The 13721-nt window shown below is 38.4% G+C and overlaps 1 protein-coding gene across 1 annotated transcript; it reads right to left on the reverse strand.

Annotated features, from left to right (window-relative positions):
• Positions 1 to 2034: 2034 nt before the first annotated feature.
• aaas (achalasia, adrenocortical insufficiency, alacrimia) lies at positions 2035 to 13248 on the reverse strand. The gene is made up of 17 exons (XM_038308958.1): positions 13115 to 13248; positions 12772 to 12921; positions 12564 to 12691; positions 7076 to 7131; positions 6894 to 6985; positions 6756 to 6802; positions 6545 to 6643; positions 5988 to 6131; positions 5570 to 5690; positions 5353 to 5477; positions 4057 to 4117; positions 3879 to 3969; positions 3623 to 3716; positions 2999 to 3066; positions 2844 to 2925; positions 2663 to 2747; positions 2035 to 2251 (listed from the first exon to the last, which is right to left on the reverse strand). The coding sequence occupies exons 2-17, from the start codon at positions 12877 to 12879 to the stop codon at positions 2096 to 2098; spliced, it is 1557 nt and encodes a 518-aa protein (XP_038164886.1). The 5' UTR covers positions 12880 to 12921; positions 13115 to 13248; the 3' UTR covers positions 2035 to 2095.
• Between the last annotated feature and the right edge of the window lie 473 nt (positions 13249 to 13721).

The following is a 13721-nucleotide window of genomic DNA, read 5'->3' on the forward strand; positions in this document are numbered from 1 at the left end:
AATGGATCAGGACTGGAGATCCTCCTAATGAAGTCACAAAGAGGGCCTCCTAGTCAGATGTCCAAACCTCCTTAACCGACTCCCCATGGGTGACGCTCATCACCTTCTCTCTAAGGCTAATTCCAGCCACCCTCTTTAGAAGCCAAAATTGAGCTCTTTGGTTTAGATGCAAAACTTAATGTTTTGCATGTAAACATTTCAAATAAGCATGAGCCTCACAATAAATCTGCTGATGATGATATTTTGTGGGGAACCTGTCCAAAGTTAGAATACAGTTTGGAGATAAATGCATGGCAGCAGTGGAAAAAAGGCCAGAAAGTCAGTAAAGACAGACAAATGTTCATCTTCCAACAAGACACCAATCCTAAAAATACAGCCAGAGCTACAGTAGAGTGTTTAGATCAAACTTATTGATGTGTTAGATTGAATGACTCTGATCACTTTTAATGTCATTTACAGAGTATACAAAATGAAATTTCATTTTGTTCAGCTTTCAGACAGTAAATAAGCAGCTTAGCAGTGAAATGAACATTTTCATCCCATAAAGTGCAGCTGTGATCAAATGTATCAGATCTGAATCCAAGGACTGTTTTATAGAGGGACCAGAATGGGAGAAGGAGACTCTCTAGATCAGGCATGCCCAACTTCGGTCCTCAAGGCCCGCTGTCCTGCAGGTTTTAGAGGTTTCCCTGCTTTAGCACAGCTGATTATAATGATTGCAGAAGACCAAAAGCCTGTTAATCAGCTTTCAATTAAAATCAGCTGTGCTGGAGCAAGGAAACCTCTTAAACCTGCAGGACAGTAGATTTGGAGGACCAGCATTGGAGACCCCTCAAGCTGGAAAAGACATTATCCAAAATAATGATGCAGATGAAATGTTCAAGTATTTGATGCGAATGAATACTAGGCCTCCAGGCTTCGTTAAAAATGTGTTAATAAATTTACCAATATATAATTCTTTATATATATATACTTGATTTTAACTTACCTAATCCTAACCCAAAGTTATTAGAAAATGGCAACTAAAAAGTAATTTCATAAATGGCTTGCTGATTTGTTTCAACAGGTTGACTGTTACTCATTTAAAACGCATTTTTGAAAAAAGTTGTAGAAATTTCTTAATCTATATTAAAAACATTTTTCTAAAACATGCTACCTCAGAATACCTACAAACTGATGCCATGGATGTAAAAAAAAAAACGAATTAGCCCCTATTCAAATACGTTATATGAACTGTATTAAAGTTACTGCTAGACAGAAGTGTTGGTAAAAGGATAAAGCAAAATTATCTTTGCTGATCCAACAACCAATCCCTATTTGGAAATTTTATGCATATTTCTAGCAAAGCTCGTTTTGTGTTTATGTCATAAAATAAACTTGCTAACATCCTAGTGCAGGGGTCTTCAACGTTTTCAAAGCCATGGACCCCCAAACTGATTATGAGATGGAGCGGGGACCCCCTAATTATATATATTGTATGAAATTGTGTTATATCAAACTGGTCCTACAGTCAATCTATTACATATGGAGTCATGTAACGAAAGTAATTTCTCCCTGGGATTATTAAAGTATTTCTGAATCTGATTCCTGGTTGATGGCACAGGTGTTGTGAATGAAACGGTGCCCAGGTTTGAAAGAGCTCCTGTGTCGCTGAATGTGTGCATTGATGACTGAAAGACATCTTCTGCTTTCATTTATCTGTTTACTACAGTGTGTTGAATTTATGTTAATGTGTATTTAAAGACATTTTAATTAGTGCAAAAAATTGCAGGAGGGAATATTTAAAAAAGTAATCAACCAAGACTTTCGCGACCCCCATGCAGTACCTCCGCGGTCCCCCTAGGGGTCGCGGACCCCCTGTTGAAGACCTCTGTCCTAGTGTATATATATATATCTTAAAACTGCTTAATATAGAAAACATGTTTCCATAAGCAGATTTATTGAGTGTGTAATGTTCTAAAAAAAACTGAAATACTTAAAAATGTCTAAGTGGCTCTGAAAGTTTTAAAAAGAATGAAGCCAAATATGTGGAAATAGATTTTTGCACAATTTTATTAACAATCCAAAGACAAAGATTAGCTTGTTGGCAGATGTGTCAGGAGAGCAGCTCTGTGAAGAGGGACTGGTTAGCAAAGTCAGCAGGCCTTTCCTGTGGCTGAGGCTTTGGTGGACTCCCGCTGAGGCCGACGTGGGAAACGCCAGAGCTCAGGAAGTAGAAAGGGATGTGAGTAATTTTTCCACTGGACCAACACTGAGAACAAAGACAGAAGCCACACTCTGTATCAGGTAGGAAAACTTATCCATTGTTCAGGGATTCTGCAGACTAACAAATACATTGCTGTAAAATGAACTGATAAATTAGTGAATAAATTAATTTACTAATGAAAGAAAAACTGATTTATGATGATTGGATTGTAGAAAAATGGGAGGATGACTGAACAGTTTTAATGGTTTAAACTTGAAATGTGTAAATCAAATATTTCTGTTTTCCTCCGTCTATACCTATCCAGACTTTAAAAAATAGAAATTTCATTGAAGGACTTTTTCCCATCTCTAGTGCTTACCTTTAGCTAAAAACAAAATAAAATAAAAAAGATAACACAATTAACTGACACTTAACCAAAACAAAAAAAAAGGAAGTGAATTATTAGGTAGCACTAACCACAGTGAGCAGAGCCCCATGCTGGAAATGTGGGTGAAACTGCATCAGTCTTGGTTCTGCTCCTGGTTCACCTTGAACAAATCCACTAAATGAAAACAAAGAGTACAATTAATGACGTTTTTTTTTTTTTTATAAGCAACGTCAACACATAAAATAATTATAAACAGGTTTATAAACCAACCAAGGCAGCAGCTCAAAGATGGGGTTGGCTCTTGTTTTGAAGACAGCAATGATTGCTGGACGGTTTGCTGATTGAGGATCACCTAACCAGGAAGATGAGACTCAGTCATTAAATGTAAAAACTTAGGCTGCGTGAGGACAAACAATATGTGGGACCTTTTAGAAGCACAGCGAGTCGCTCTCCTCTTGGATCCCAGGACAAAGACTGAATCTCTCCACCAACACTGGTAAACAGAAAGGTCAGAGGATCATCCATGCTTGGTGACTTTAATGTCTATAAAATACAGTGCCATGCAGACGTCTCCATATTGCTCAAATTCTTTACATTCATAATTTGTCGCATGTTGTGAAATAGAAAGAAAAAGATATTCATTTTGCCCAAATTAAAATCTAAAATGTGAATTTAAATGTTCTGTGTCCAGTCTTTAACTTTCCCTTCAGTTTCCAGGGTAACCGCGTATCTCTATACATATTTTCCCTACATCTCTGATCAACTCCTCTGTTCCTACCTTACAAAAGCATCCCCACAGCATGCCACTGCCACCCTCATGTTTTACTGTGGGGATGCCATCTTCATTTTTGCTTTACCACTAAACTCTAAGACTTGCCTGTAGGCCAGAAGGAGCTGTTTGTGTCTCATCTGATCATAATCCCACCCTCTACAACTTAACCCTGACATTTTCTCTTGTGATGCCGTTTGTTTACTATTAAACAAACAGTAAGGCATTATTAAAACATGTTGCAATATAAAAAAGGTTGGCCTTAGTAAAGCTCTCTTACATGATGTCTCCATCCGGACTGTTGAAAGTCGTCTCTGATAGGTCAGCCACAACAACTGCAGTCTGTGGCCCTTTGACCATGCTTGTAGGAACACCTGTCAAAAAAAGGACGTCATGTTTTTTTGCCACATACCCTTTATTTCAACAGATTAACAACATTTATAAAAAAGATACCAAATGATGTAAATATAGTAGGTTAACATTGTTAAACTTCCATCTATTGTGTAGATTATTTTGTGAAGACAGGGAGGGCTGACCTGGTGATCCAGAGAAGGTCAGAGCGTAGATGACCATTTCTCCTTGAACTGCGAACAGAAGCCGACTTCCATCTGGACTCCAACAACCAGACTAACAAGCAAAGAGTTCAACATATATTAAGATTACCTTGTGTCCTGAATCAACTGCTGTGCTTTAAGTAGAGGAATGGCTTTTTACCTGGCAGCGACCTTTGACACAAGGCCAACGCTCACAGGTCCACATCCTGGTCTCCCACACCCTGAAGAAAGAGGTTTATTATGTTATCCATAGTGGATCAAGGGTTTGGATTAAATGGTCTAAGAAAACTAGTAATAATTGAGACCATCTTGGAAAAAACTTCATTTAAAGGTTTTTGCTGCTGCTACATAAAGTCATGATGCTGCCACCACCATGCTTCACAGTGGCTTTATTTGCTGTAAGCATGCTGTTCATGTTATGTCTTGGGTTATTTTTGTGTCAAACACACCATTTTAAGGTTGATTTTATCAGGCCATGAGTTACTTCAGCTTTGGGAAATTTTAGAAAGGCTTTGGTGTTTTCTTTAGAAGAAAAGGCTTATGGCATTTTTCAGCTAGACCTATGACAACCCAGGAGGCTTCTGTCACACATAAAACCCAAGCCAGCAAGTTATGCGGCTCTTTTTAGGGTAACTGTTAGCTTCTTAGCAAACCTGGACATTTTATCTCCAAATAGAAATATGTAAACTCTGTGATCAGATTTGCATGGAAAAGTTTTTAAATGGGACCAATTACTTTTTTAAAAGCAGCTAACTGCTGAACTGAAATTAAAAGCATTCATGAAATATGCAACTAGCACAAAATATACAAAAAAAACATTAAAGGTCAACGGAAGATGCAAAATTATAACTAAAGTTTAGATTTTAAACTTTACTTATATTAATATTATATATAATTAGGAAAGTCTGGGTATATTTAAAGCTTGCAAAGACTTAAAATTAAGGTTATCACTATTGTATGACTTCAAAAGATATTACAGAAAGCTTTTTTTCCAGTTTAAGAAAACTAAAGGCTGAAACAAAGAAAAATTTAAGTTTAAGGTTGTGGACATTTTTGCAACCAAGTATTTATACAGGCCCCCTTAAATATGTGTTTATCCAGTGGGGCTGGTTGAAATAATACCTGAATAATACCTCTTTCCACTGGCTAAAAAACCTGTTTAAACCTCGGAAAAATCGGCTTTAGTGGTGGGGGAACGGCTCACTAGCCCATGTCGATCCAGTTCCTACGACTCGCTAAGCGATTCGATCGGCATACAGTGGGAACATAGAGTCTAAACAGGTTTTTCAGCCAGTGGAAAAGAGGTATAAAACTGAACTGCCTTCCAACAGCTCACTCATTTGTTCATATGCTGGAGGATAATTTCTTTGACCACATAGACTGATCTCTACACAGATTTTAAATTAAAGCATGTCTCAGCTAATTTAAAATACTGGAAACTGACATTCTGCCCAACCTGAACAAGGCTGATGGAGTGGAGGCCAAGATGTGACTGCCAGCAGGGGACCAGGACAGGAAGGTGACCCCCCCTCCTCCAACCCGCTGAAGGGGAACACAGCTCTCTACAGCGACATCCCAAACCTGATATAATCATTCATATCAAAGGAACAGCTATAAAAACAGGAAACGACAGATTCTAATTAAGGTTTAAAGGAGAAAAAGCAGCCTTTAACCATCATGGCCGTGTCCAGGGGGGAGGCAGACACCAGGAGGGACCCACTGGGAGACCAGGCAATGGATGTGACCGGAGAATGACCAGGGTGGGACAAAACTTGAGCACAGCCGGAAGAAGGCCTACGGAGGAGATCAAAAGGGAGAGATGGTTATATAAAAACCTCAGCCTGAGAAAACATTTGAAAGTCCTGGCAGCGTTAAAGAAATTTACAAAAAGATCCTCTCTCTATTATTCCAGTCCATAAAAAGGTTTAGATCAACATGGACAACAGAACAAAGATCCCAGACAGACTTCCAACCTCACACAACTGCTGCCACAAAATATTCAAGATTGTGCAAATAGTATATTAGTTTCCTGTTTTTTTTTTCCCCCCACAATACCTCTCAGCCTGAAGGATGTCCTTTTTCATGACATACCTTGTTGAGAGTGAGCAGGGATCAACGTTCCAAACCAGCAAACAGTTCTGACACGCCACCGCCAGCCCCGATGCACACAGAGGCTTCCACTGTACGGCCGCTACGTTCCTTTGCAGACGGTGCTTCAGTGTGGGAGATATGGCACTGAGGAAGAGTTGTTCTTTGTTTAATGACATATCTAACAGAAACATGTTCTAGAATGAATAAATAGAGGGATGAGCTCCAGATTTGACTCTACGACTGTTGCAGGTAAATATTACACACATAGGTCAGAGTCCTGGTGGAATTTATACATATTTCTTGGAAAACAATACTCTTTTGGAGTTATTGATTTAATTAAAAAGTTTACATTTGGATGTAGCTCTGATTATAGATTTAGAGCCAAACTGGTATCTGTTGGTTGAAAGGAATGAAAACCTGGAAGTTTTCCCTTCAAAACTTCTATCTGGAGGAAAAATAAAAAATAAAAGGCTTTTGCTGAACTGCAATCATCAGAATCAGCTGTGCTAAAGCAGAGAAACGGGGATGCCTGCCTTATAGGAAGGTTCCCAAGTTACCTTTGAGGGTTGTAGATCTTGATGGAGTCGTCCAACAAGGCGACAGCATATTTATCAGCGTGGGGATGCCAAGCGAAGGCTCGCACCACACAATCAGGCCTGGTAACACAGAAAGGGAATCAATCGTTTCAAAATAGCATTGAAACATATTTACTGTTTTTATAGGCAACATGTTATACCACATAACTCCAGATAAAACATCAAATCTTACCAGTTAAGCACCTGTGAAAACTCAGCAATCAGGTCCTCGCTGCTTAGCTTTACATGAAAAATTAGCACAAAAAAGCTTCAGCTTTACTTAACATTCTTGTTATATTTAATATGACATAATTTATCAGAGATGGCTTACTGTGACATGAGGATACAAGGAGCCGTGAAATGAGGAGACCCATCGGAGCAGAGCCAGAATACATCCAGACGTCACTGACAACCACTTTGGCACTGTGAGGAGGGAGAGTTAGCAGCTCACATGCTGCACAGCAACGGGACTTAATGGCTCTATAAAACATGAGATCTTGGAGCCTTACGTACCCTCTGCATGTGAGGTGGTGATTTCATTGAGCAGCCCTGTGAAGCCACCATCCCGCCTGGAAAAAAACAAAACAGAAGCTTAATTAACCATCTTTTAGAGCAGCAAGTTAAATTCAGAAATGCCTGAAAGGGTAGGAAATATTCTAAAAGCTGCCTGGCTGGGCTGATTTGCATGACTATGAGGTGCAGCTGTATTCTTTCAATTCACTGTGGAGATTTCCAGTTTAATGGAATCTGAAGTCCTCTTTACATGCCAGCTTTTAGACTGATCATCTGGCATGGGGGTATTTGGGGGATTTTAAATAAAAACTGTCGACTAAAACATTAGATAATGCTAAAAATATATGAAGCTGGGGATTTTGTGCATTAGAAATTCCCCAAAAGGTTAAAAAAAGAAAGAAAAAAAAATCCACTACTTTTTTTTTTTACTTCTTTGGAATGACTATGGCCTGGATGACTGAGAATCTTCACCAGTATATGTATTAAAAATGTATTTTTATATATATTTTTTTATTATATTTTATAATATATATATATTTATGGATGATGCAAGGATAGTTACAGATAATCTGAATAAATATAAAGAAACCACTTCTTAATAATGATTCCATTCAATAAGAGAAAGATTTCTCCAAAGCAAACTTTCAGAACCCGCACAAGAGAGAAAGTTATCCACTTCCTTCCTAAATGATGAATTAAATAAGATTAGGCTACCTCTATTCTAGAAACTAGGGCCATATTCACAAGCCAAACATAGGCTTGGTTATTATCTGATCTACAAATGCAATAATACTTTATTTAGATTAGGGCTGCAACTAACAATAGTTTGCTAATAGATTAATTTGGCAATTATTTTTTTGATTAATCGAATAATAACCAGAAAGCAAAAGTTTCATTAAAGGAGACTTTTTACGAAATTAAACAGGGTGAAATAAAAACCTTTCCACATGATGAGTTCTGGATAGAACATATTGACTGACGAAAACGTTTTTTTTTGTTTTTTTTTATCTTAAATGCAAAATGTTTACATATTTATTTACAATTTTGGTATAATTGCTGCTCAAAGTGGGTTGCTCTGGCAGCTAAAGGCATTTTTTAGAGTCTCTATACTCCAGTTAATGATCAAACGATCACTAAATTAGTTGACGATTATTTCAATTATCGATTAATCACAATAATCTGATTAATTGTTTCAGACCAAATTTATAAGTAATTGCTGTGATGACCGAAATATCTAAAAATGCAAAACATTATCTAAAACAAATTCTGTAACAAATAACTTACGTCAATAAGTCTGAAAAGGTTATCAAAACCACTTAATTAATAGAAACTCCATCCAGTCTAAAACCAGCACAGCATTTTTGTCATACAAAGGTCTGTTTATATAAGGACTGCTTTGCTTACTGAACACCTGAACAACTTCTCTACTCTGATAGGATTATGAATATAGCTCTGCAACAGAAAATCACACAGGCTAAAGTCCAGCCACCATCAGTGCAGGAAGTTTATACAGAGCAGAATAAACAAAGAACACAGAAGAACAAAATACTACTAAAAATAAAAACCTCTTGATGCCAGTTGATGCTGCTAAGATTAGTAAAACTAAAAATATGACATTTAAGGGCAATTACCAGGATTCATTATATTAGAGGCAACAGTAAGAGACTGTAGTGTACTCTACCAGCAGAAAAGTAAAAAGCAAAAGGAGGCATGCAGGCACATATAAGGATTAAAAAATAGCACATTTCCTAATGATGATTCTTTAAAAAAGAAATTAGGATAGTTCTGACCTAGTGGTTAGAGCAGTGTGTTTGTGTTTAGAGACGGTTGCAAGTATCTGGTTCGATCCCCACAGCCTGCACTTTGGGTCTCTGAGCAAGACCCTTAACCCCACACTTCCTTCCGGCTGCCGCACAATAGTAGCCCACTGCTCCCCAAGGGCATGGGTTAAATGCATAGATAAATTTCTCCAGTGTGAGATCAATTAAATTAAATTATTATTTATTATTAAATCCAAAGGAAAAAAAAAAAACATTTAAAAAAACTTCAACTATAAGAATCAGCGGCAAAAAGATAATCTTTTTTTATCTTGTGGTTTTTATTGCCGATTGGAAAAACAAATTTTAATGTGCGTTATCGCCACCTTCCAAAATGGAGTGTGGGACGGGAAGACCCCAGCACCTCTATCTCTAAATTCTACCAAATAATCCTGTAGATCTTTAAAGCTACAGTGTGTAATTTTCAGCGACATCTAACGTCCAGACTGCAGACCGCAGCAACATGAACGTCTCCCCCCCACCGCTTCTCCCCCCCCAACAGTACGGCGAGCGTTACGGGACAAGATGTCTTCCACAACGTCCGCATCACCTACCTTCTCAAGTGATGAGGTTTGTTTACATAGATAATTTTACAGATAGTATTTCATTAGTCTGTTTGTTCAGTACCGTCTCAGTTCATCTCTCTCAACTTGCCGTAGTTACTTTCGAGCGTAATGGGCGATCTCGCAATCGCTAATTTGTTGGCTCTACGCTGCCGTAGCGCAAAGATGTCTCCATGGCTGCGAGACCCGCTCCTATGTAATTATAAATAACGAATTCTAAGGCAACGCAAATATTAAGGTTAAAGCTGCTGTCTGTAACATTGAGAAGAGAGCAGACTTCGACTGAAAATTTGAAGAAAAACAGGTTTCACGCCACTCCCCCACCCTCTGTGCTTCACTCATGCCCCACCTCCAAGCTCCACCCCTCTCACAGCATCTGCACGGCTACCGCATGCGACCAGAAGCGTCCAAGCAGCGTACGCGGCATGGAGTGTGAACCGGTAAGAGCGATAACAGTCACCTCCAAGCAGCTAGATATAAGATGCTGGTTATACCGAAGTTTGCCGTGTAAGCAGTTGTCGGCAGGGGCAGTAAGGGCAGTTTCTCTTTCGCTGGTGGCTGTTGCTCCGCCATAACTTCCACGCGCATCCTCCTGACTGCGGCAGCCGGGCGGCAGCGGCAGGTTAAGCGGTGAGAGGGGGGGGCGGGATTCAGCGTGTATGAGCTGTGATTGACACTCAATCAGACGCTCCTCTGGCTGTGATTGGTTGTTTTGACTCGTCCCGAATTATTCTTTCCAGATTGAAATACAGGCAGTAGGCGGGACCAATTGAAGCAGTTTTTTTCACAGGTTACATATCACATGTACTGCTGTCTGGGCATAGGGACAGTTTTAGCCAATATGACAAAAAAGTGATTTTTAAAAACTTACAGACCTCAGCTTTAAGAGGCTGAGCTCGTAGATGATGATAAATAACATAGTTATGTATAATATATTACATTTCTGACTGTATATCCCTGTAATTATTACACACTGTAGCTTTAAAATACAAATAAAGTCTGAACAACAAAGTCTGACCCTTTGTCTGCTAATATTTCCATGTTTAAGAAATAAATGTTTTGTTCTGGGAGTTCAGCTTTAAATAATCTCCTCCAGTTTCTATATTTAGGACAATAAATAATGACATGATCTACAGTGTCTTTAATGGCATCTAGCTTTTACTCTGCCCTTTGCACTCTACATAAACTATCGGAAACTGAATTTCATTGATGGAGTAATCCCAAAGGATAAATAAAGTTGAGTCTAGGTCTAAGTTTCTAATTCTCCACAATCTCCCCACCAATAATTTCTGCTGTTTTCCACCCTTTCCGCTGATTTACTGCGTACAGAGTAGCTACATGGTTGGAGGAGAGACACACAGCAGCATTTAGTGAATTTTAACTGGCAGCTACTTCGATATATATTTAAGTAAAATTTAGGGGACGGATTGGTTAAAAGAATTAGAGATGCACCGAAAAATCTGTTTGTTACACAAACTGAGCTTTTTCATCTAAAAATGACAACAGGCTGTACATTTATACAAGTTTTAAAAAGCTGGGCTTCTCAGAGGACCATTACTCAGAGTTACCTATTAAAATTAACACATATCTGTTATTTTCTTATTGAACAGAGAATCAGATTGCAGAGCTTCTATATATCTTGAAAATGTGTTTCTCTGGTATCATTATATTAGTAGACAGGTGCATCAATCTGTATTTAAGCAGAGCAGAGACATAATTGGGGACAGCTGCTAATTTAAAGGTGAAACAGATTTACTGGGATATGCAACATTCAATAAAATATATCCCCATGTTTACAAGAAAACATACGCTATGCTATAATAAAATTCAACAGCAAGACTCAGAAATAGCTGTGCCAGCCAAGGCAGAGAGAGCCAGACACACAGGAAACAGACTGAAAATTAAAATATAAGAAACCTGCAAGAATTAAAACACAAATAATAAAAATCAGTGTATAAATAATTTTTGAAATATAAGGTTCAATACATTGACTTTGGGACACATTTCTAAATTTGATTTTGCTGCTTGTGAAGGAGGATAATCACTGATGCAGCTTAAAGGGAAGCCATGCATGGATGGATGGATGGAACTAAAGTTGTGTCTATTTCAGGGATGCATAATATATCGATGTTGGCATCGGTAACAGCTGCTATTCGTCATTTTTTATACATTAATGTTTATGAGCCCTTTATAAGTAATGCACTAAAGGCAGACATCTGTCTGTAGCTATACACATCCAGAGGTGTCAAGTAATGAAGTACATATACTTTGTTACTGTACTTAAGTACACTTTTTAGGTATCTATACTTTACTCCATTACTTATATTTCTTCCTACTTCTGACTTCTACTCATTACATTTTCAAACAAGTATCTGTACTTTCTATTCCTTACACTTTTAAAAGAAACGTTAGTCTTTACTCTTGGCTTTGGTTTAATGTTTATAAATATTTATTTCACGTCATGTGCGCCATCCGATGCAGATCATTGGCACAATCATCTAGTGAAAACTAGTGTAATTGGATGGGTCATATAACGCAAACACTCATTGGTTAGCTGAAGGAAATAATCAGAAGCAAGCAGGTGTTCTTCAAACTGCAAACATGAATTGTCTATGCCTCAATGTCACTCAATGTCAGATTCAGAAAAAGATGTTGAAATGTCTAAAAGTTCGGACACAGGCGAGAGCGTATCGGGAGATGGAGACGGAGACTAACAAGACCTCCTTCATCCTTGGCCCTATATCAAAGAATTAATCATATAGTGGCATCTGGCTTTTTTTTTAAGGTTACTTTATACTTTTATACTTCAAGTAGTTTAGAGAAGATTCGCTTTTTCACTTTTATTTGAGTAAAGAGGTCAAGTTGATACTTAATTAATTAATTAATTAATTAATCAATTAATCTATACTTCCACCTAAGTAACAAATGTGTGTACTTTTGACACCACTGTATATATCAGTGTACTGTGGTTCTCTGTGTTCTCAACAATAGGAAAGTATTCAATAAATATATGTTTGAGCTCATTTTTAGAAAGTATAAACCCTATTGAAAGCGTTGTGGTTGGGGTACACATATCCTTTATTCTTCCCAGGGTAAAAAGCTGCCTACCAGGCCGCAGCGCTCCTCATCCATAGAGTTTCCGAGTGGTCCAGGAAGGCAGCTTTGCTGCTGCTCTCTGTGCGGCTGTGCAGCTTCAGGGACTCTCTGGGGAAATGCAGACTCAAAAGACTTGAGTCCTGCGCGGAAAACACACAACATGAGTCATTTAGACGGGGAAAGGTTAAAAACCGATCAAAACCAGCTAAATGTCTCAGACCTGTCTGTCATCGGAGCTGTTGGCTCCAGAAAGCAGCTCGTTGTTAGATTCGCATAAGGTGGACTGTCCAGCTGGCAGCGGAGGAGGAAACAGAGCCAGCGAGCACATCTCCACTGCGGTTAAAACCTCCTTCCAGACCGCCAAGATAAACTGTCAACCATTAGGGGAGGCAAACACACATTGTTTAAGCTTACGCGTCTGGTAACAGTATAATAAACATGCTAACGCGAGCTAGCTAAATAAGTTCGCTAAATGACAATTTCAAATATAATCTAAAACATAACCATTCAGCACATAGTTAGCTATGTGCTCTAAAACTACCCTTGCTGTCAGTGTCACTTACCGTTTAATTGTTATTAATGTAGTGGATTTTATAAACAGACTTACAGCACATGCTAAATAGTTATACTTTTAGTTAATCCCGCCGTGCTTAGCTACGGCAAGCCTAAAGGGAAAAAGCGCTTCGGTTTTCCAAAGCGCTGTGAGGAAAGAAAACCGGGTATACCGCCCTCCTCGGGATGTGGTGGGGTACTGCAGAAAAACTTCAGTAGGGGGAAAAGTTGTTTAGAGGGTTTGTAGCGACTCCATAGCAAACCTCGTCGCCGTCTGGATCAGAAATGCACCCGAAAGCAATAAAAAATAAAAAGCTACACAAACCAGAATAAAAATCAAAGATAATTAGGAAAAGATGTTTGGTTATATTATTTGCCAGAAAGATCCACAGCTGGTGTGTTCTGGATTTCAAGGTGGCGTTTGGAATATTAAGTGCTGGCTAAATTACTATTATTACCGAAAATTACAAATTACTACAAATTACTAAATTACTTAAGGTTCCAGGATGTCAAATTTTTTGACATCCTGGAACCTTAATTTTACAAACATTTCTGCATATGTCCCCAAATTCTTCTTTATTACATAAGTCTGTGGCACTAAATGATGTTTCCAGCATT

The sequence above is a fragment of the Cyprinodon tularosa genome, unplaced genomic scaffold (assembly GCF_016077235.1).
Source record: "Cyprinodon tularosa strain WSP-4 unplaced genomic scaffold, ASM1607723v1 ctg651, whole genome shotgun sequence".
Lineage (NCBI taxonomy): Eukaryota > Metazoa > Chordata > Actinopteri > Cyprinodontiformes > Cyprinodontidae > Cyprinodon > Cyprinodon tularosa.

Excerpts from the sequence above, each read along its gene's own strand:
- aaas (XM_038308958.1), bottom strand. The coding sequence starts at position 12,879 with ATGTGCTCGCTGGCTCTGTTTCCTCCTCCGCTGCCAGCTGGACAGTCC. Across the intron at positions 6,644-6,755 it reads TTTTCACAGGTGCTTAACTG|GCCTGATTGTGTGGTGCGAG; the intron begins GTAAGATTTGAT and ends CTGTGTTACCAG. Across the intron at positions 3,970-4,056 it reads GTGTCAAAGGTCGCTGCCAG|TCTGGTTGTTGGAGTCCAGA; the intron begins GTAAAAAGCCAT and ends TTTGCTTGTTAG.